The 20,151-nt window shown below is 35.7% G+C and overlaps 2 protein-coding genes across 2 annotated transcripts; one reads left to right on the forward strand and one right to left on the reverse strand.

Annotated features, from left to right (window-relative positions):
* Positions 1 to 3,898: 3,898 nt before the first annotated feature.
* On the reverse strand, positions 3,899 to 17,302 carry LOC126675530 (dual specificity protein kinase YAK1 homolog). Its single transcript, XM_050370182.2, has 18 exons — positions 16,571 to 17,302; positions 13,533 to 13,732; positions 12,887 to 13,040; positions 12,701 to 12,810; positions 12,492 to 12,561; positions 12,320 to 12,402; positions 12,155 to 12,233; positions 12,027 to 12,067; positions 11,618 to 11,740; positions 8,648 to 8,798; positions 8,364 to 8,478; positions 8,180 to 8,262; positions 7,999 to 8,073; positions 7,402 to 7,476; positions 6,431 to 7,254; positions 5,119 to 5,271; positions 4,469 to 4,767; positions 3,899 to 4,232 (listed from the first exon to the last, which is right to left on the reverse strand). Exons 1-18 carry the CDS (start codon positions 16,742 to 16,744, stop codon positions 4,156 to 4,158), a joined length of 2,886 nt encoding a protein of 961 aa, XP_050226139.1. The 5' UTR covers positions 16,745 to 17,302; the 3' UTR covers positions 3,899 to 4,155.
* Positions 17,303 to 17,951: 649 nt separating this feature from the next.
* LOC126675531 (benzyl alcohol O-benzoyltransferase-like) lies at positions 17,952 to 20,151 on the forward strand. Its single transcript, XM_050370184.2, has 2 exons — positions 17,952 to 18,477; positions 19,062 to 20,151. The coding sequence occupies exons 1-2, from the start codon at positions 18,031 to 18,033 to the stop codon at positions 19,968 to 19,970; spliced, it is 1,356 nt and encodes a 451-aa protein (XP_050226141.1). The 5' UTR covers positions 17,952 to 18,030; the 3' UTR covers positions 19,971 to 20,151.

The following is a 20,151-nucleotide window of genomic DNA, read 5'->3' on the forward strand; positions in this document are numbered from 1 at the left end:
CTGCTGTCCCGAATGCGATGAATCGCATTATTCTTCTTTCGATTGGATGCTTTATGGTGAAAGAATTTCGTGTTGCGGTCACCTTCCCTAAGCCAATCCGCTCGAGAACGCTGCTTCCACATGATCTCTTCTTTTGAGAGGAGGTCGTCAAGTTCAGCTGATACCATGCCCGCCCTCCTATATTTGGCCTCACATCCAATACTGGACTGAATAACGTGCAGCTCTGCCAACTTCTCTTTGAGCTGTTTTGACAGGTTACCGAAATTATTATATGCCCAGGATTTAAGATGAGCACCACAACCTTCCATCTTGGTCATAAAATCCAAAGAAGAGTCATTGTTTTCCCCCCACGCCGAGACCACCACATCGTCGAACTGTTCGTGAGCCATCCACATTTGTTCAAACCGATAAATCCGAGCAGGCTTACTCCCCATTTGAGGCGGAACCGCAGTGGTAAGCAACACAGGATTATGGTCAGAACTATATCTCGTTAAATGAACTACCTTCCAGCCAGGATACACCTCCTGCCATCTCAGATTAGCAAGAAATCTGTCCAAGCGGATTTGAATGAGATTGTCATCCTTACGTCTGTTAGTCCATGTAAACTTGCCTCCAGAATGCCCCAAATCTTCCACCCCACATTCATCAATAGCATCTTTAAAATTATCCAACTCCCTCTGATCACTGCACCTTCCGCCCTCTTTTTCGTAGTGAAAGAGATGCAAATTAAAATCACCGAAAATAAGCAACTTCTGAGGGTTAAAACCCCGGAGCTGTTTGATAAGGTCACATGTCCGAACCTTATTCGGAGACTCAGGCCAACCATATATGCCGACACCTACCCAACTAACATTGATCGAAACATCAGTAACAGTAAACTCAAAATCTGGACATCAATGTTGTTTCTCCAACCCAGAACAAGACCACCTCTCCTATCATTTGAGTCAACAACAAAAAAATTAAAAAAATGAAGACTACGGCTAATACTACTGAACTCACTTTGAACTAGTTTAGTTTCCATCAAAAAGAACACATCTGGGGAATTATTTTTAATAAATAATTTAAGAGCTCTTACCGTCCAAGGATTCCCCAATCCTTGGAGGTTCCAACTAAAGAGTTTCATTGCGTCCGGCGGGACTGTTCGCCAGTCTCCGCCGATATCTCAAATTGTTCAAACTGATACGATAACCCATCTCTAACTTTCTTTGAGAAAAGGTCTACCGAATATCCTTCATCAATCATACTACGATCTCGCTTGGATTTTTTCATCTGATTTACGTCTTCCGTCCCTCTAGCTGAGCCTGCTCTATTAGTTTTACTCCGGTTCCAGGAACCCTCTTTACCCCTCTTCTTTGCACTACTGAGATTTCCAACCTTCACCCTTTCCGTATGATCAACCTCACGGCCATCAACAGTCTGCACTTGCTGAATGCGTACATCCACAAGACCATCCACTACTTCTCTATCTCCCGTCTCTATAACATTTTGTATATTGTGACTACTTTCACCCTTATAATGAACAGCAGCCTGCTGTAATGTCCCCATATTAACCCTCTCCAAGCTATCAACGCCCACATTCTCATCCAGATTCAAACTTCTTCTTACCGCCGTAGGGATTTCACCAATGTTAGAGTGAGATCCTGATGTAGATTGGCCGTCCATACTCTTCTGGTTCACACTATGGTATTGTCTACTACCCATCAGACTTCTTTTACGAGGAGTAGCCCGAAGGCCAGGTCCGTAAGGCCAGTCTGACACCTCCGTCTCTTCCGGCTTCTCTTCACAATCCGCAACAAGGTGGTCTAGCATACCACACCAATAGCAGAAATTTTGGATACGTTCATATTTGAATGGAATCCAACACGGCTCTCCAAGAAGGTTTATGATCTTTGTTCCTCGAATGATTGGCTTAGAAACGTCCAGGTTAACTCGAACCCTGCCGTAGCGATTGCACTCCCCACTCTCCCCATCCACCTCCATGATTCTCCCCAGCTTCGAACCTACCTTGCTAAGGGCAGCCCGACCTCTACAATTCATCGGGAGATTATAAATTCTAACCCACACCGGACAATGTTTTAGAATCATTTAATTAGGTTGCATGTTCCCCGACATAGGTTCTAGTAATATCAACTGTTTATCAAAATTCCACGGACCTTCGCGCAATATTCTGTTTTTATCCAGCTTAGTTGAAAATTCGAACACAAACAGCTCATCCCCAATGTCTCTAACCGAAAACCCTTTCGCCAATCTCCAGGCACCCATCAGCGCATTCTTCATGTGGTTTAAATTGTAGGGTTTTCGTGTCAACAATTTCCCTACCAAACTCAGTTCCGCCTTAACATCTGCATTATCGTCAATGACGTCCTCTAATGTTATTGTCTCCAGCTCATCCTCAGTTAGACGCAACTGAGAACAAGCAGCAATCAAACCTTCCTCCATACTTACCACCTTAACTTACCAGAATAAAAGACAAGGAACGCACTAGTAATAGGCGTAGACAGCTCGATGAAACGATAGAAAAACCTTCAAAATTGAAGAAAAAACCCTAACCCTAGTTGCCTAGGGTAGAGAGAAAGCTCCACAAAAAAAGGGAGAGAATGTTTTTTTAAATGATTTTACAACTTATAAAAAACGAATATTGTAAGTGTTCATATAAATTTCTTAAAATTTATAATACCAAACACATTCTTAAAGTCATAAGAAAAAAAATTTCTCTACAATCTATTCATAATATTTCCCATAAACAATACTAACTAAATGTGATTAAGATTAAGGAATTACTAGCCTTTTCATTCACATTTAAAAAAAAAAGTAAATATAATATAATCAAAAAAACAATCCAACTAACATCAAATAACAAGGATTTATTACAGAACTAATAGGCTAAAGAAATGGAACCTGCCTTGTGATATTGATACAAGTTAGTTAGGTCATCAACTTATTTGACAAGTACACAAGTTTTATAGTTAAACAATTTAGAGCTAATTATTCTAAGACCCCTCACATTTTCCATAACTCATAGTTTGGTATCCCTTGTTTGAAATCAAACGATTTAGTACCTCAATTTTAATTTTGTAAACTATAAGGCTCTTCTGTTAAATATAGGTACTAAATCGTTAACGAAATGAAATGTGTGGTACCAAATCATTTACATGTAACAAATCGTTTATATAATTAAGGCTGAGTTACCGAATTGTTTGAAAGTAAAATTCAAATTATTAACCGAACTAGAGCCTTATAGTTTTCAAAATCAAAACTGAGGTACCAAATCGTTTGATTTTCAAACTGTGAATGTGAGAACCTTCAAGTAATTTGCTCAATAATTTATATTACAATATGCATAAATGTAATTTTTCAACGTCTAACACAAAAGAATTAATAACTTTGAAGTAAAAATTGAAAAATCAAATTTAAAACTATTTAAATATAAATAAAAAAATGTGTTGGATCTCGAGTTCAGGTAATAGCATAAAGCAAAAACTGATCTCGAGATTGAGTTATAGAAGAATAAACATCTTGTTAAATCTTTTTTTGTAAACAGTCTCCTAGCACAAAACGCATACAGAATATGGTATTACATGCAAACAGATGGTTCAGAAAATTCTGAAGAAACCGTCTAATAAAACTGATAATCGCAACCCGTGCTACAACATGATTAAAAAATTACAACTAAAATTATCTAAAATAGATGCAATAATATATATAAAGTGAATGAGTTCATTCTATAAAATTCCTCAAATGAAAAGTATGATATAATTCTCTACGACCTACTTGGATACTGCAATGGCGCCCTTTAACCTTAACTCCCACCTGAAATACTTTGCAGCAGCTGCAAATCACACTCAAAAAACAGATTAGATTCCTTAAAAAATGAAATATTATCTTCAGATTGGCGAGGTAAGAAAAATTAGAAATGGCAATAGATCAAAGCATAATGAAAATAACAGATGAATTTTCAAGTGAAAAGTTTGAAAGAGGAAAAAAATTACAACCATGAATTATATTAATGCAAGCACAACGAATGAACATGTCTAGGTGAGGATTTTCTTAGCATCAGCCCACTAGGCTTGTGAACTATATCAAGTACAGATTTCTTTCCAACACTCAAAACATAAACCGTCACCGTTTAAAAAATAATAATGGCTGATTCCAAAATTAGGCAATCCTTCCGTAGTCTTTTCTGCCTCGGGATGGTGGAGGTATGCTTGTCCCGGGATAATTGGCCCTACGCCCTACAATAGAATGTAATATCAATCAATATCATATCAACTTATCCCATCTCTCAGAGAAACCTTTCAGTTCTACATATGTTGAACTTGCAAAGACAAAAACACAATTGGAAAGAGTAATGATAATTTGATAAGCCAATAAGTTTTATACGTGTTAAAATGTAAATTTGAATAAAAATAGAAATAAACAGTAATAATTAAACAAAATAACAAAAGATTGTCAACATAAACAGAAATACCCCATTGCACGCCATTATTGTGTGAACTATTTCCCGGAGAAAGCGGACCCCCAGAAGTAAAGCTGGATTGAGGGGGCTGGACCTTGATAGGGTTCCATTCGCTTCCCCGAACAGCAGGTCTCCCATGGTTGTAACGCGGAGCTGATTGCTGTCCTAAACGGCTTGGTGAGTTTTGTGAGACATGTGGCATGAAATGAGTAGGCTTTGACATTGAACGGCCATATCCAGAATGCAAATCATGAGCTGCAGGAGGGCTGCCCACGTCTGCATGTGTATATGCTGGTATAGATCCATTTTGTCTGTACATTCACAGGTGCAATAGAGAGTATTATAGAAACAATAAAATAAAGGAAAAAGAAAAAAAGTACGGGCAGCATTGTTATATCTGAGAGATGACCAATCCCACAAAATTTACAACACAAACGCAACCCTCAATTAATCAACAGCTTCTAAATTTTGACACCGAGACTTCAAGTTCAATAAAACATTCGAAATTTACAGTGCAAATCCAACCACAAATGTTAATGAAGCTGCACCATTGTCATAGAAAAAGAACATCTTAACATTTAATCCAGCAATTTGATGTTTATTCAACAAATAAATGCTAGTAAAAAAGCCAAATCAATATGCTTTAGATATACAGAGTATACCTCGGAATCAACAAACTGGAGCTTTGGTTTGATGTCCGATTCGATCTTCCAAAACCAACTGATGGATCACCAGGACCAAGATGCATGCCTTTGCTGAAATCGGTGCTAATGGAGCTAACATCAGAACCATCCTCTTGTAGAAGAAGTTCATCACTGGAACATAAATAATTGACGCCATATAAGCAACAGCCATTAATTACTCAATTACTACAGGTAAATGCATCTTACTTTCCGAACTACCAATGAGAAATTACTACAGTTAATAAGAACAGAATATATAGAGCCAGTATGCTCATAGCAGAACATCATCAAAGAGTAATAATCCTATAATGACTAAAAGAAACAAAAGAGAGAGAAAAGAAATAAATGTTCCATGCTCACAACTAATGCATTTTTAAATATAAAAAATGGGAGTTACACATCTATGAGCAGAGCATAAAGGCATAAATATTAAGCACGTGAATCAAACCAAAATTTCGTAGAAGTCGAAATAAGCAACCATGATGTGATTTTATTCATTTCTTTGTAACATGACAAAATATTGGGAATCCATGTGCGCTACTACAGAAAGAAGCATGATCAAATGCCGCATTCTACGTCAAAATATATTTCTGCATTTAGTAAAACAAAAATTTAATGATTCCACCATGCACCCGATCATAATGGATAGATGACTCTAATAAACATGACACTAAATTTGACTTCTTCAGTCGGAAATTAGAGGTGGTAATTGGGCTTGGCAGAGAATATGAGGCAACTATATGTTCAACCAGGCTACATACATAAAGAAAGTTAAACCTTAATTAAATCCTTAGGCAATAATCTTCAACCTGAAGCTGGGACCAAGTAGAAAGCCCCGAAGCCAAAATTCATACATATTTTTAAGTTCAATGCAGATTCAGTTATTTTCTTTATTGTTAAATATTTTTTAACAGACTAAACCAAATGCTCACCCCGACCTAAGCATCCATCACAACTTGGCCTAGTGGCAACTCACTGTAGAGGAGGCAAACAAGTCATTAAATCATTATAGAAAATACAAAATTGATGAGATTAATTCTCCTACTAACCTCCGTTCGATTTAAGAACGACTAATTTTTCCTTACCAAACGATAGGGCCTAAAAATTCAAGTATCATAATGTTTCTCATCAAACTTGTTGCATTATATCACTTAATATGGTTCAGAGTAAATGTAAATGCATTCTAATTAATAAAGTATAACTGCAGTCCACGTGAAAACGAATATGGACGTCGTCAAATATTGAAATTGCTAAAGTTTAACATTGCAGTATAAAAATTATAGCTCATCACCTGTAATTGGGATCCCAATCTCCTGGATCGGGCAAAGACATGCTGGCTTCAGGCTTATCAAGAGTTGATCCGACATTTTGAGAGAACTGTATTGCAGAATGCTTAAAGGAGCATGGCATATTCTGAATCGCAGTTTGACCAGCAGAAGTTCCAATACTTCCATGCTGCTGCATCCAGCTTGTAGTGCCAGTATTTAATTGTCGGTGTGAAGGTGAATTTCCAGGTACTGAAGGATTACCTTCAGGTTGGGCAGAATTAGATCCGTCAACAAATTGTCCTTGCCGATGTGAAGCTGGTGCATTTTCTTGAGACTGGGAACATCCAGAGTATCCCCAATTTTTTCTTCTATTAAATTGGGTGGCTGCAGCCATTTTTCCTAAAGGTGACCCGTGACTGCTTCTGGCTGGAGAAGTTGGACCGTAGTGTCCTGGTGAACCAACAGGCACTTGACTGTAGGAAGTTGGTGGAGTAAACTGTGAGGGACTGGTGCCAAGAGGGAGTGGTGCAAAATTTCCTGTCGAGGGACTCACACCAATTCCATTTGGATGTGAATATGGGATAAACCTTCGTCTCGCTTCTGGACTACTTCCAAGCATTGATAGACCAGCTTGTGCATGCATATTCATCCCAGATGGACCAACTGGTGAATAATAGGCAAACATATTACTGCTATCTCCATAACTTCCATAACTGCTTCCAAGGCCAATACCATCGTTGTAGCTACTACCGTGACTCCCTATACTGCCATAACTATTACTATGTCCATATGGAACAACTTGAAATTGAGGACTATTATGAAGAGAAACTATAGTTCTGCCCGGAATCTGCATTGAAGTTTTAAGAGTTGTAAATTTTATATCACCAATTTCCATATTCTTCACTTCTACAAACTTATAAAACCTTTTGGACAGTATATAAAATGCCTACTAAATATTAAAACAAAGGAAGATTTGAAGGAGCAAGAAGCTCACGTTAGGAGAAAGACCAGCAGGAAACCAATGCCCGCCTCCTGGGTGATGATCCACCTTAAAATTATGCGCAACAGGCTGCAGATATGCAGAAAGAGATATGAATGTCATTTAGAAAGAATAATACCACTATACATATGCCTGAACTACCACAGCTCATATAAGCCAAGATATAATTGAATGCTATGAATAATGCTGACTTAAAACTGTACATATCTAAAAATAAAAATAGCAAAAAACAAACATGTAAAATTCAAGTTGTTACCAAAGAAACAGAGAGTGCATGTTGCTCGCAAATTTCAGTTGCATACAACAATGATGTCAAGCATCATGCAACTTAAACTCAATATGTTCTTACAAGCTGCCTAATCTTTCAGGAAAGGAGAAATACCTACTTTTATAAAGAAGTAAACAACATAAGAAAAGGCAGCAAATTCTACCAAGATTTACAGAAAATAAGAGCTAGATGACTTGTACAGAACATTTACCTTGTCACTTACAATTAACCTGAAGAGATAATATAAAAACTGATCTGATTGACTCAAAATATAAAAATTTATAATAAACAAACAAAAACGTAAAACAGTTAGATCGGCTTACCATGCGAGGAGTCTCTGGAGGAGGCTTGTATGGACAGGTGAAAGGTTCGCCTGTTAAAAAAGGGTGTTTTGAAGCCTGCAAGAAATTGAGGTATAACACCAATTATTCAGAACTGCAAAATTGAACAGCGTAGAGCACTTAAGCCTAAGGATATGATAAATTCTGGCGCAAAATTAATTACCTGAAAAGGCGACCACCTTTTTGCAGGATCAAATTCAACAAGCCCTCTCAAGAAATCAATCAATGCTAACCGTATTTGACTTTCTGTTTCAAGTTAATTAGAAGATCATCATGAATTTCCAGAAACATGGAAAACATATAGGAAATATATGTCACAATAAGATTCTACAGATTAAAAACAATACCTTTTATGATGTCTTCTTGCGGTAAATTCTTCCGATAAGGATAGTTTGTAACAATTGCCTCAAGGTTCTTATGATGGAAATACTCCTTCCCAATAGATGGTTTTTTCGACTCCCTCTGGGCAAGAAACCAGCAACCATCAAAATCAAGTTTATAAGGATGTAAGGACATAACAAATAACAGAAGGCAAAATGCAAATAATAACAGCTTTGTCTCTGTAATCTATATCAAGTTTATGTATATTAACCAACTTTCCTCTTTGCAAAACTAGAATATGAACACTTACAGCTTCATATTCTTCCACCGTTAATGCTTGGTAAGCACTTTTGCTCCCCAAGGAAAATTCACCATTTCCTACATTGTGGATACTTCCAACGCACTTAAAAAACTTGCTTGTATTTTTTGCATCCTTTAGTAAATAACCAGGGGGTTGTCCACTACAACAATAAAAGAGCACATAAAAAGGCATTCAAAACAATCACAAAGGAAAACCCTTAAGTTCCCTAACATCTAAAGTGAGAAACAATTTAAAGCATAAATAAAAAAGCAAACACAAAGAGACCTCTGCATACAGGGGCGATACTAGAAGGCACAATCACTTTTAAAATCCAAACATTTACGTCTTTTATATGACCAAACCTTTTAATTTTTACAATTATGTCCAATTTTAAAGGTTTTCTTACAATTGTATCCAAAGCTTTGAATCTCATATTTTAAGTCCAAACTTTTATATCTTTTATCAATTACGACCAAATCTTAAAAACATTGTCTAACTTTCAAAAAGAGTTACTATGAAAGTTTGGACGCAATAGATAAAAGACACAAATATTTGGACTTAGAAGAACGGAATTCAAAATTTTGGACATAATTGCAAAAACACTTTTAAAAATGGACATAATTGTAAAAAATACAAAGTTTGGTTGTAATTGATAAAAGACACAAAGGTTTGAATTTTAAAAATACTTTAGCCATACTAGAATGATATGCAATAAAAATAATTAGTAATGATCGAGAAACAGCAGAATGGTGCTTTCAAAATCCCATATGACTAAATTAGAAAAATGGCGTGGAGAAGAAGCAGGCAGTAAATAGAAGGAAAAAAAATACTCAAATTCATAAATAAGAATCACAGTGATATTCATGCAAGCCCCAACAGTCATCCATACATAATAAACCATAGGCTAAAAATGTCAATTCCCCATGTTTAGGGAAAGTCATCCCCCACCATGGAATTTAAATTCCATCGATTAAAAATAAAACAAAAGTGAGATTAAGGAGAAAATTATAAGAAAATTATAACTTCTCAGGGAAAAATGTAGTCACTGAGTGTAGCTTCAAATGCATGTGTGTACCTGGTATTCAAGGTGGACCAACTTTACAAAAACCTCCCTAGGTCACTTAGTAGTAAAAGCAACCTTGCTTACAGAATTACAACAATAAATGTTCATAAAAAAAGAGAGGATTACAGCGAACATAATCCATTCCATTTAATTCTGTCAGCTATCAGTAACGTCAAATTCAAATATGGTGTCACCATATAAAGTAGTGGGGAAAGTTGATGGGGTTGGGGAAGCAGGAATACAATGCCATTCAAAGCTAAAAAATTAATCACGGAGTTAGTGCATTAAGAGTCCACATTATCATAAAGGCCCCCGCATACATAACCACAACAGATAATACTTGGAATTGGATACTTGCATCAATATTTTTATCTGGCTACTGCCAAAAAGAAATAATAGTATCAAGCAGCAAACAGGGTTTGGAAAATCAAGCAAGATGACAACATCATTAGGGAAAAGAATTTCTCAAAGCTAGTCCAAAAAGGTATAAATGATTCCTTTTCTGTTTTTCTTAAAATGGTAAGTTAAAAATCAATGTGATGTAGGACAGATTTGAAAAATTTATTCGACTCATCTTTTAGTAAAATTCACCCGAAGCGAATTTTAGGAGTAGGATTTCAAGTCTGGAGATTAAGAGAAAATAAAGAAAAAATTGATAGTTTCCTTAGGAATCACACCTACACATGGCAATCACGTTTAATGAGAAGAAAAAAGAGAATTGAATCAGCAAAGTGCTAATTACAACAATCTTCAGTTTTACTAAATTCAAATCTGATAATGAACTTCATACAAGTTTAAATAGATATAGAGAAATAATTCTACAAACTTAAGGATTTATAAAACTAACCCAAATTAATATTTGATCTTAAACTCTAAAATAAAATAAGGAATAGAACTAATCATAATCCAACAACGATTGCAAATATGACTCAACAAATAATTAAAGACTCCTAAAGATACTAAAATAAGTTTATTTTCTAAAAAATAAAAGATTACTAAAATACCCATGATATAAATAAAGCAGATTTCCTGCCTAAAATGTATTTTCTGACTTGATGAACTTCCCCAATAAATGAGTTAGCTGAAACTGCTTATTTCCATAACTAAGGACTATGTTCCTAAATTTAGAATTTTCATTCCACATCACAATGTACAGATTACTGCAAGAAAACAATTAGATCTATACTAGCCATATCATATTTAGTGGAGAATTCCGTAGTTAACAACAAGAGGCTTACGTGAAGGAAACAATACTGCTCCATTATGCATATATTTAGACATCCATTTTATTTCTTAAAGCCTTGTCGATACTGAATGGTTGTTGTTTCTCATCAAATTTTGTGCAACTTTCCATTCTATTCTCGCTCCTAACCAATAGAACATCTTCATGTAGTGCCTCAGGACAAATGCCAGCCTTTACGTGCATTTGAAAGCTCAGTTCATTTCTTAATTAATTGTTGATAGATAAGTATCTAGAAGTAACATTTCACCAACTTAAACATTCAGATCACGATTAAATATATAATAAAAAGTCATTCTAATTCCATGTCTGAATAAGTCGTGATGATTATCATTTTTGGCCGCCGTATCTAATAAATGATTATTTTTATTTAGTGCAGGCTGCAAGTAACTCTAAAAAGCACTTATCATATAATCCTTAACTATCTTCACCATTGTGGTCCACTAAAAATTAAAAAATTGGAATCAAAGAAAACAAATTGCTACAACTTGCAGAATCAAATGATTTTGAAGATAATATACCACCGACACAGAAACTATGAATGTTTTATCTCAAGAATATTCAGTGATGAGACAGGGATATCAGATAATTCAGGAGAATTCAAAAAACACAAAATTTTCATCCCACAATGTCAAAATTCTAGATCTTAGTTACCGGCAGAAAGAATACGACTTACCCAAGAATTTCAACCATTCTTCTCAAAAGATCAAATTCTGAAGCTCCAGGAAAGAGTGGCAAGCCTAGAAACAATTCTGCAACTATGCAGCCATAGGACCACATGTCAATGGCTGTTGTATATCTGTAAAGGGTTAAGGTCGAAGCTAAACCACCATGACACCATACTAGGATACAAGTCAACTCAACTCAAATTAACCAAGGAATGAAGTTAAAGCTGCAATTTAGTAATAGGGGGTGGTCAAGCTTAAGATTAATGGACGGATGATAATGCAGTTATCAAAATAATAGGTTGGGCATCTGTCTGGTCAAATTACTTCTGGAGTAAATATAATATTACGTCCAGAAAGACACATATGTATAAGGAAATTACAGAAAGAATAAAACAGATCCGCATTTCAAAAGGATACTGATATCCAAGGAGGACTTCAGGAGATCTGTAGTAACGACTCTGCAGAATAAACAGAACTTTGCAATCACAAAAAGTTACACATGAAATGGAAAACAAGAAAACTTTGGTAATAAAATAATTATGGACCTGAATATAGGAATAAACCGTACGATCCTCCATGCATGCTGATCCAAAGTCGATTATTTTAATTGCTGCCGGCTTCATACTGTTTTTCCAGTTCAAAAATTTGAATTAAAAATAAATAAGAAACACAAACAGCTATTATAGAATCAATATAAGTAAGTAATTCACCTTGTGCATAGCAGAATGTTTTCTGGCTTCAAATCACAATGAATAATCCCAGCATCTTTTAACAGAGCCAACCCACGTAAAATCTTGTGAGAAAAGCAAAGGGAAAAAATGAGCAACTCCCATAAAAGTCACATCATTGCAGCAATATAACTTCCAAGCAAGAATTGCTAACCTGTTTAGAGAACAATTGGACAATGCTCAAGGATAGCCCCCTGAATTGATTTATCTTGATTAATTCATACCTGAAAAAATAGCAAAATGTCAAGTGAGCAAAGGGAATATGCAACAAAAGTGCGTAGACAGGATAAAATGTAATTTAAAGATGCATCCCTCCCACTAAGAGTTGTCAAAAAATAATGCAGGTGGTTCCAATTAACTTACAAATTTGTGTCAAGCAGTTCAAAGCAAATGCACAAATGCCGCCGAAATACAAAAGAATCATAAATTCTGACAATGTGATGCTTATCTTCAGGATCATACTTCTTGTTTAACTGCAAAAAATACTCAAGGAACTTATTATGCTCACAACTGCCAGGAGTTGAAAAGTGAAAGTGGAGTTTTACTTACTGCTGCCAAAATAGATACTTCAACCAAAGCTTGCTGATGGTAAGCTGGTTGATTTTTGATTATCTTCACAGCAACAAAGCTGTTGGTTTCTGCAACCCAGCATTTGGCAACCTGGCCAAAAGTCCCTTGGCCAAGAACATCTTTGACAATGTATCTGCAAATTTCACATAATGTTGTTGAAATTAATTTTACAAATAATAGAATTCATACTTTACAAGTGACAATTTAGTGACGTACAGTACACCATTCTTTGACTTTTCGAGGACATGCTATCAGCAAAAGAAGATCAGTTTCAATGTATGTTCATCAAATTTTAAAAAGGACCTAATGTGCACTTTAGAGGGCTTTTGACAGATTGTTAATAAACCTCACTTGCCTTTGTGCTCTGTTTCTACTCCAATTGTGTGTTACTTTCTACTTTCTATTATTTAAACTACATCAAGTCAGCCCCAAAATAATTGTTCGATTCAAAATGCAAAATCCAGCAACAACTTGCCACCTTTAAATCTATACCTCTAGTCCAGTACAGACCCCTTCAAAGTAAATCCAAAAACTTTTCAGCCACCAAGTTTGTACAATATAAGATTTTGGCATCAAAAAGCTTAAAACATCAATGAGTAAATGAAAGTGACAATCATGAACAAACCTTCTCTGTGTCTCTAGATTCACCAAGACAAAATTTACGTTCAGAATCAGGTCAGAATTTGCATTATCAAATCCATCATTCAATACTCCAATTGATGGGCTGGTCAAATATCTTTTTGGATTTAATTCTTCAGAAAACTTGAATTGCGGATTACAAATTTGATATGTCTCAATAATGTCTTTGGTTAGTCTTGCCACCAACTGCAAAAAGTAAAAGCTGCTAGTCAGTGAAGAGAAATCTCTCATACAATTTTGACTCAAGTAGCGGTTCTACAACTTGTAGCAAGATAGCATCAACCAAAATAATGTTAGATAGGTTCCAAGATAAAAAGGTAATCCAATGAATTGCTGCAAATAGATTAATATGCAGCAAAGTAGAAGGCATAAACGGGGAGGTTAACTATTCTATAGGATTGTCATAATGCTGACCTAGTGGGAACATCTGGCAGTAAATTACATACAGTCCCTTCCATAACAGGTTCTCAGCACCCAGAATGTAATACGATGAGATAGAATGCAATAGAAAGAAAGACACAGGGAACGGGTTATACGGTCAAAGTAAACCCTTTCATTCCAAATTAAAGAATTCCGAATGAATCATATGTTATCTACCGATGCATTATTGAGATTTGGGAACAGTTTGTTTCCGGTCTAAGTCTCTCATCATTCTCCAAGACGAGGTAAAAGGATCACAAAAACAGTACTACAAATAAAAAGGATAGTCAAGTGTTTCACTAAAAAGCAATTGGATATTCATTTGTAGGTATTTTGAATAGGGCCAAATCCACTCAATCAGTTCCTATTTGATACATCCCCAATATTCCCACCTTCAACTTCCTCTAAATACGCATCTCATATTCAATATATTCTTGTATTTTTTCATTTCACCTCAAAAATCTCATTTAACTAAAACTTAGCATTCACTGCCTAGCATTTACTTCCATAAAGCAATGACCTAACTCTTTCGATACTGTATCCTCTTAGTTGAAAAGCAAATCTTGCAATCATACATCTTGTTTTCCAAAATCATCACATCTTGGTTCCAAGGTGCTGCCATCCCAAAGTCACCCTATTTCTCTTTTACATGATGGATCCCGTACAGCTGAAATGGTCACTGACACTTCTTCACCTACTTCTAATTCATATCCTTCATCCCTAACCTTCATTAAAGTTGCACAATCAAGTAAAAATCATTATCACACTATGCATTCCGTAATACCTATTTTTGGTTTGCTGAAGTGCTGGTCCACTTATGAGAAAATCAACAGCGAATTGCATAGAACATGAGATATCGTCTTAAATATATGCACTTAATTCCTTCATTAAGAAGAGAAAACTGGATCAAAAAATCACAGTGCAGCTATCACAAAAGGAAATTTAACTCTGGCACTTCTAACAAGTTTCACACTGGCGACTCCCGTTTCTACTTATGCTTTATTACATTTATATGACAAATAAAGATTTTCTGATTTTCAACACTCACCAAGATATTGGTAATAGAACATAGATGCATTCTCTAAATGCATAAGAAAAACCAAATGCAGAGTTTCTGATTATCCAACACTCACAAAAATATTTATCTCAAAACACTTTATATGCCTACTGTAAAATGCACAAGGAAACACACATGGAAGACCACTTCCTAAGCCTTAGATGAGTTCCAAAGAGCAAATGCAAACAAATCAAGTCCACAAGAAAATTAACTAAATTTTTTTGGCCTTCACTACGGAAAACCAACCTCATATTGAATGTTTCCCTCCACCTTGTGACCTCAATCAAATCCATCTACTTGACAATCATAAACGAGGTGGAGAGAAAGGTTTCTTGTCTCCCCTTCTATATGCCTCCTGTATGAAGTTTCCTTCCGCCAAACTGAAGTTCAAATTCAACTATATGAATTTGGGTAAAATGTATAGTAACTTACAGTTTGCTGTTCTTTAAGCCTAATCTCAACATTATAACCATCAACTCTCATGTGTACAGTTTGGCTCTATTTTTCAAATAGTTATATGTAAAGGTGAATAAATTAAGATCAAAGTTATAATTGAAGTTACAATCAGCAGATAATATCTTTGAGTGATGCGTCTGATCATGTAATCAACCAATCACTTTATGAACCAATCGACCTGTTTTCTTGCATCTCAAGTATTTCTAGACCAGTTCAGGTTGTAGTTTGTAGGATCATGCTTCAACTCCATACACAAAGACAGACAAACCCTATAATAAATATCCTCCTGAATGTTTGTAACTGATATATCTTAAGCTTTAGGTTTAGGAGTCTCTCTTTCTTATGCTGCACCTTCTATTATTCTACATTGTTCACCACTTATGCTTGTAGAAAAATGCTAAGCATGAACCATACAAATCTGTATATTTGACTTCTCCACTTATCTACTTTTTTGTTTTTTGTTTTGCACTCGAACAACCTAGTGTTAATTGTAACAGATTGTGATAAGAGAGTATAAAAATTCAACCTTTTTCCGCAAAGTCCTCTTCAGAGCTTATCACATTCCTCCGAATGCTTACCTGCCTATTCTATAGTTGCATTGCATGAGATAGATAGCACTTAAAATAGTTGTGTCTTTCATCCAGTTCTTTTATATTTAGCATGGTGCATTTGTATGCCATTGCAACAACAATCAGTATTAAAGAAAAAGCAATTCAAGAAATGTAATAAAATAAACCAAGTAACGCATAACAATCACAATTTCGAATGCATCATAGCCCAATAGGTTTAAACATCTGCCTCATTATTGCTTTTATGTTTTAGAAAGAAATTTTGCAAACACAAAGTACATATCCAAACAAATGCTATTGTGAGGCCTCAATCCAACACAAACAGCAATCAAAGTTCCATCAAATTTCCAATATAAATCGCAATTTCCACTCATTCCACTAGAGAAGTCCCTACTTTACCTCTTATATTTCACATTTTTAAGCTCCCATTTAATAAGCAAACTCAACCCAAATAATAAAATTCAGTCAACTATATACAAAACAAACTTTAAATAAGTAAGCAACGATTACAAAAACACTCACAGGTTTTCGAACAACAACCCGAAAAGCTTCCTTCTTGCTCCCTTTCACAGCTTCATTATGGAGCTCATAGGATTCAAATGCTAACTGTTTGGGCTTCCACCTACTAACTGAAGAAGACGACGATGACGCCTCCATCTTTTGAGCTTCATTAGCCCCTACTACTGCTTCATCCATTGAAAATCCGTAAAACAAAAACAAACCCAATTATCAAACCCCTACCACCAAGAATCGCCTCATCTCTCAATTTTATTAAATAAATTACACGAAATTAGGGTGCCAAACTCAACAATCAAGATTGATCAGCGATTAATTAGAAAACCCAACCCAATTCGGGTTTTTTTCAGGTTTATTGCCCAAGAAAAACCCACCAACGGATTCTAAACCCATATTCTCATTCACTCACACACACATAACACAACTCAAACCCTACAACATAATCCCATTCTTCGATTTTGATCCATAAACCACCACTATCACCGCCGTCACGACCACCGCCACTATCAAAATCAGATTCACTAAAATGTCGAAATAAATTAAGAAAAACAAAGGGAGGAGATCAAATAATGAATTAAAACTTGGAAGACGAAGAAATAAAATTAAAAATTGATTTTATATTTAATAAAATTGAAAGTAAAGACAAAATAAAAAAAGTAGAATAAGAACAAAAGAGATTAAATGGATGTATAGAGACAGGTTTTAGAGAGAGAAAGGAAGACTGTCAAATTCTTTTGTTTGTTTATAAACGATACAGCCGCACAATTGTTTTTCTTTTTTTCTTTCTCAAAACTAAACTGTTTTTTATTTTACTTTTTAACTCTTGCGAAATTTTTTTTCCTACCCGGAAACCCGACCCCGGCGTACACGTAACCCAAAAATATTAGTGATCTATTGGATAATATTAGGTATTATTTTATAACAATTTAAATAAATTTTTCCAATTTTAATTTATATTTTATTACTAAATTGTTTAATATGACAAATAGTTTATTAGTTTGTTATATGAATGACGTGATATTAAACTGTATAGTGATGTATTTTTCTTGACTATTTTTAATTAAAATTTATACCTTTTAATCATTTCAAGTAACAAAAAGAAAAGCAAATAAACTAGCTAATTTAGTCTCAAAAAAGTTAGCCAATCCACATTATTTTTAAAATATAAAAATGACTTACATTTTTAAAATAACTATGTGGTGATTTGGATCCGATCTTAAATTAAATATGTAAACTTCTAATAAAAAATTATTTTAAAATTATTTAAATCTAATGTAGTTCAAAACAAACAGGCCCAAAAACGCCATCTTACATGGGCAATCTAGAATTAGGCCCAACACAGTCCATAATGAAGCTCATATCTTCTCAACCCATTGAAATTGAATTTCTTTTTGACAATCACCTGAAATAAATTAAAAAACGTCAATGGAAGTCAGACGAGAGTCAACCGACCAAAAAACTCATCAATGGCACCACTGGTTTTCAAAGTGCATCGACACGAACCAGAGCTGATCAAACCAGCTAAGCCTACACCACACGAATTCAAACTCTTGTCAGACATAGACGATCAAGATGGTCTCAGAGTTCAAATCCCACTCATTCATTTGTACAATTACCACCCTTCAATGCAAGAAAATGACCCAGTTCGTGTCATTAAACAAGCACTTGCTGAAACGCTCGTGTTTTACTATCCATTTGCGGGTAGAGTTAGGGAATTGGCTGATAGTAATCGGAAGCTTGTCGTTGAGTGTACTGGTGAAGGGGTTTTGTTTGTGGAAGCTGTTGCCGATGTTCGGCTCGATCAGTTTGGTGATGATGCTGTGATCGGGCCTCCGTTTCCTTGCTTTGATGAGCTTCTGTTTGATGTGGCGGGTTCTAGCGGAATTCTTGATTGCCCTTTGTTGCTTATTCAGGTAATAGATTCATTCAATATGTTTCGGAAACGTTTTGGACACTTTAGCTTTCAGACATGAAACTTCTTTTTTTTTGCATGGAAAACCTTAAAATAATAGCACTATTTTTAAGATTACCATTTGGTGAATCTGTGTGAGGTGAATGTATGTATAGCACCCCAATAAGGTTGAAACTTAGGCATCACTGGGTTGATGGTAGGAGTATAAATGTTTTTCTCTTGCAATAATTGTAATGTGATTATGTGCAAAGGCATCTGTTAAAGCCAAGCAATTTACATGAGATTTTGTTTAGACTCCGTTTGAGAAACTATTTTATCTTTGATCTAGCCTTTTGAGCCACTGCGTAACATTACTTTAAGAGACAGGCATTGTTTCTGGGAAGCATTTAATATGAAATGGAACCAGTCTTATTCTGTTTCAACTATTTTACTTGGATCATTTCAGAAGATTGGTAGTAGAAATGGCTGTCACAAAATATCTTTGATTTCACTGTTATTAGAAAAAAGTTATTGCTGGTAAAATCAGGAATTAAGGTTATTATTGGCGAATATTCAAATCCCATTTTTTCTTTTTTTGATTGGTAGGCAACACTGCTCAAATGCGGAGGAATCATTCTGGCTGTTCGTCTCAACCACACCATAAGCGACGGAGGAGGCTATCTACAGTTCTGGTCAAGCTTAGGCGAGATTGCACGCGGAGCACATGCCCCCTCAGTCCTGCCAATATGGGATAGGCACCTATTAAATGCACGAGACCCGCCACATGTAACATGCGTACACCATGAATATGTTGACCTGGTTGACACTGAGGAACAAATACCACTTGCTGAAAAGGACCATCGTTCGTTCTTTTTTGGTCCTGTTGAGATAGCTTCACTTCGAAGGTGTGCACCCCCTCACCTCCATCATTGCTCTACTTATGAACTAATAACTGCATCTTTTTGGAGGTGTCGCGCCATTTCACTTCAACCAAACCCCAATGAAGAAATGCGTGTAATATGCATTGTTAATGCTCGTAACAAATTCAATCCTCCGATTCCTGATGGTTACTACGGCAACTGCATTGCATACTCAGCAGCAGTAGCAAGAGCAGAGGACCTCTGTAAAAAACCATTAGGATACGCATTGGAATTGGTAAAACAAGCTAAAGAATATGTTACTGAAGAGTACATGCGGTCAGTGGCCGATTTGATGGTGATCAAGGGTAGGCCTTGGTATACGATGGTGAGGACGTTCCTAGTATCAGGTGTCGGAAAAGTTAGGTTTGATGAGGTGGATTTCGGGTGGGGACGAGCAGTGTACGCGGGGCCTGCCAAGGGTCATGTGGCTAGCTTCCACATGGGAGTTCGAAACAAAAAAGGTGAAGATGGGATTCTTGTTACTCTTTGTTTACCAAAACTAGCAATGCAGATGTTTGTTAAGGAGTTGGATAGTATGTTGAGGGAAAACCCGCATAATGCTCAGAACAAAGCCAAGATGTCTTCTGCCTTGTGAAAAAAATTGACCATTCCTAGAAGTATGCTATACACAGAGGTTATGTCGCAGAGAAACTTATCGTATTTGTATCCTACGTGTCGATGTTTAATTTCTGTTTTCTGAATACACTTCTAAAAATATGAAGTTGTAAAAATATAAATATTCTTGTAAAAAATATAGTTTCGGGTTTTTCATTTCA

Source organism: Mercurialis annua, linkage group LG3 (assembly GCF_937616625.2).
Source record: "Mercurialis annua linkage group LG3, ddMerAnnu1.2, whole genome shotgun sequence".
NCBI classification, from domain to species: Eukaryota; Viridiplantae; Streptophyta; class Magnoliopsida; order Malpighiales; family Euphorbiaceae; genus Mercurialis; species Mercurialis annua.

Excerpts from the sequence above, each read along its gene's own strand:
- LOC126675530 (XM_050370182.2), bottom strand. The coding sequence starts at position 16,744 with ATGGATGAAGCAGTAGTAGGGGCTAATGAAGCTCAAAAGATGGAGGCG. Across the intron at positions 13,733-16,570 it reads GGGTTGTTGTTCGAAAACCT|TTGGTGGCAAGACTAACCAA; the intron begins GTGAGTGTTTTT and ends TACTTTTTGCAG. Across the intron at positions 8,074-8,179 it reads AAAGGTGGTCGCCTTTTCAG|GCTTCAAAACACCCTTTTTT; the intron begins GTAATTAATTTT and ends AATTTCTTGCAG.
- LOC126675531 (XM_050370184.2), top strand. The coding sequence starts at position 18,031 with ATGGCACCACTGGTTTTCAAAGTGCATCGACACGAACCAGAGCTGATC. Across the intron at positions 18,478-19,061 it reads GCCCTTTGTTGCTTATTCAG|GCAACACTGCTCAAATGCGG; the intron begins GTAATAGATTCA and ends TTTGATTGGTAG.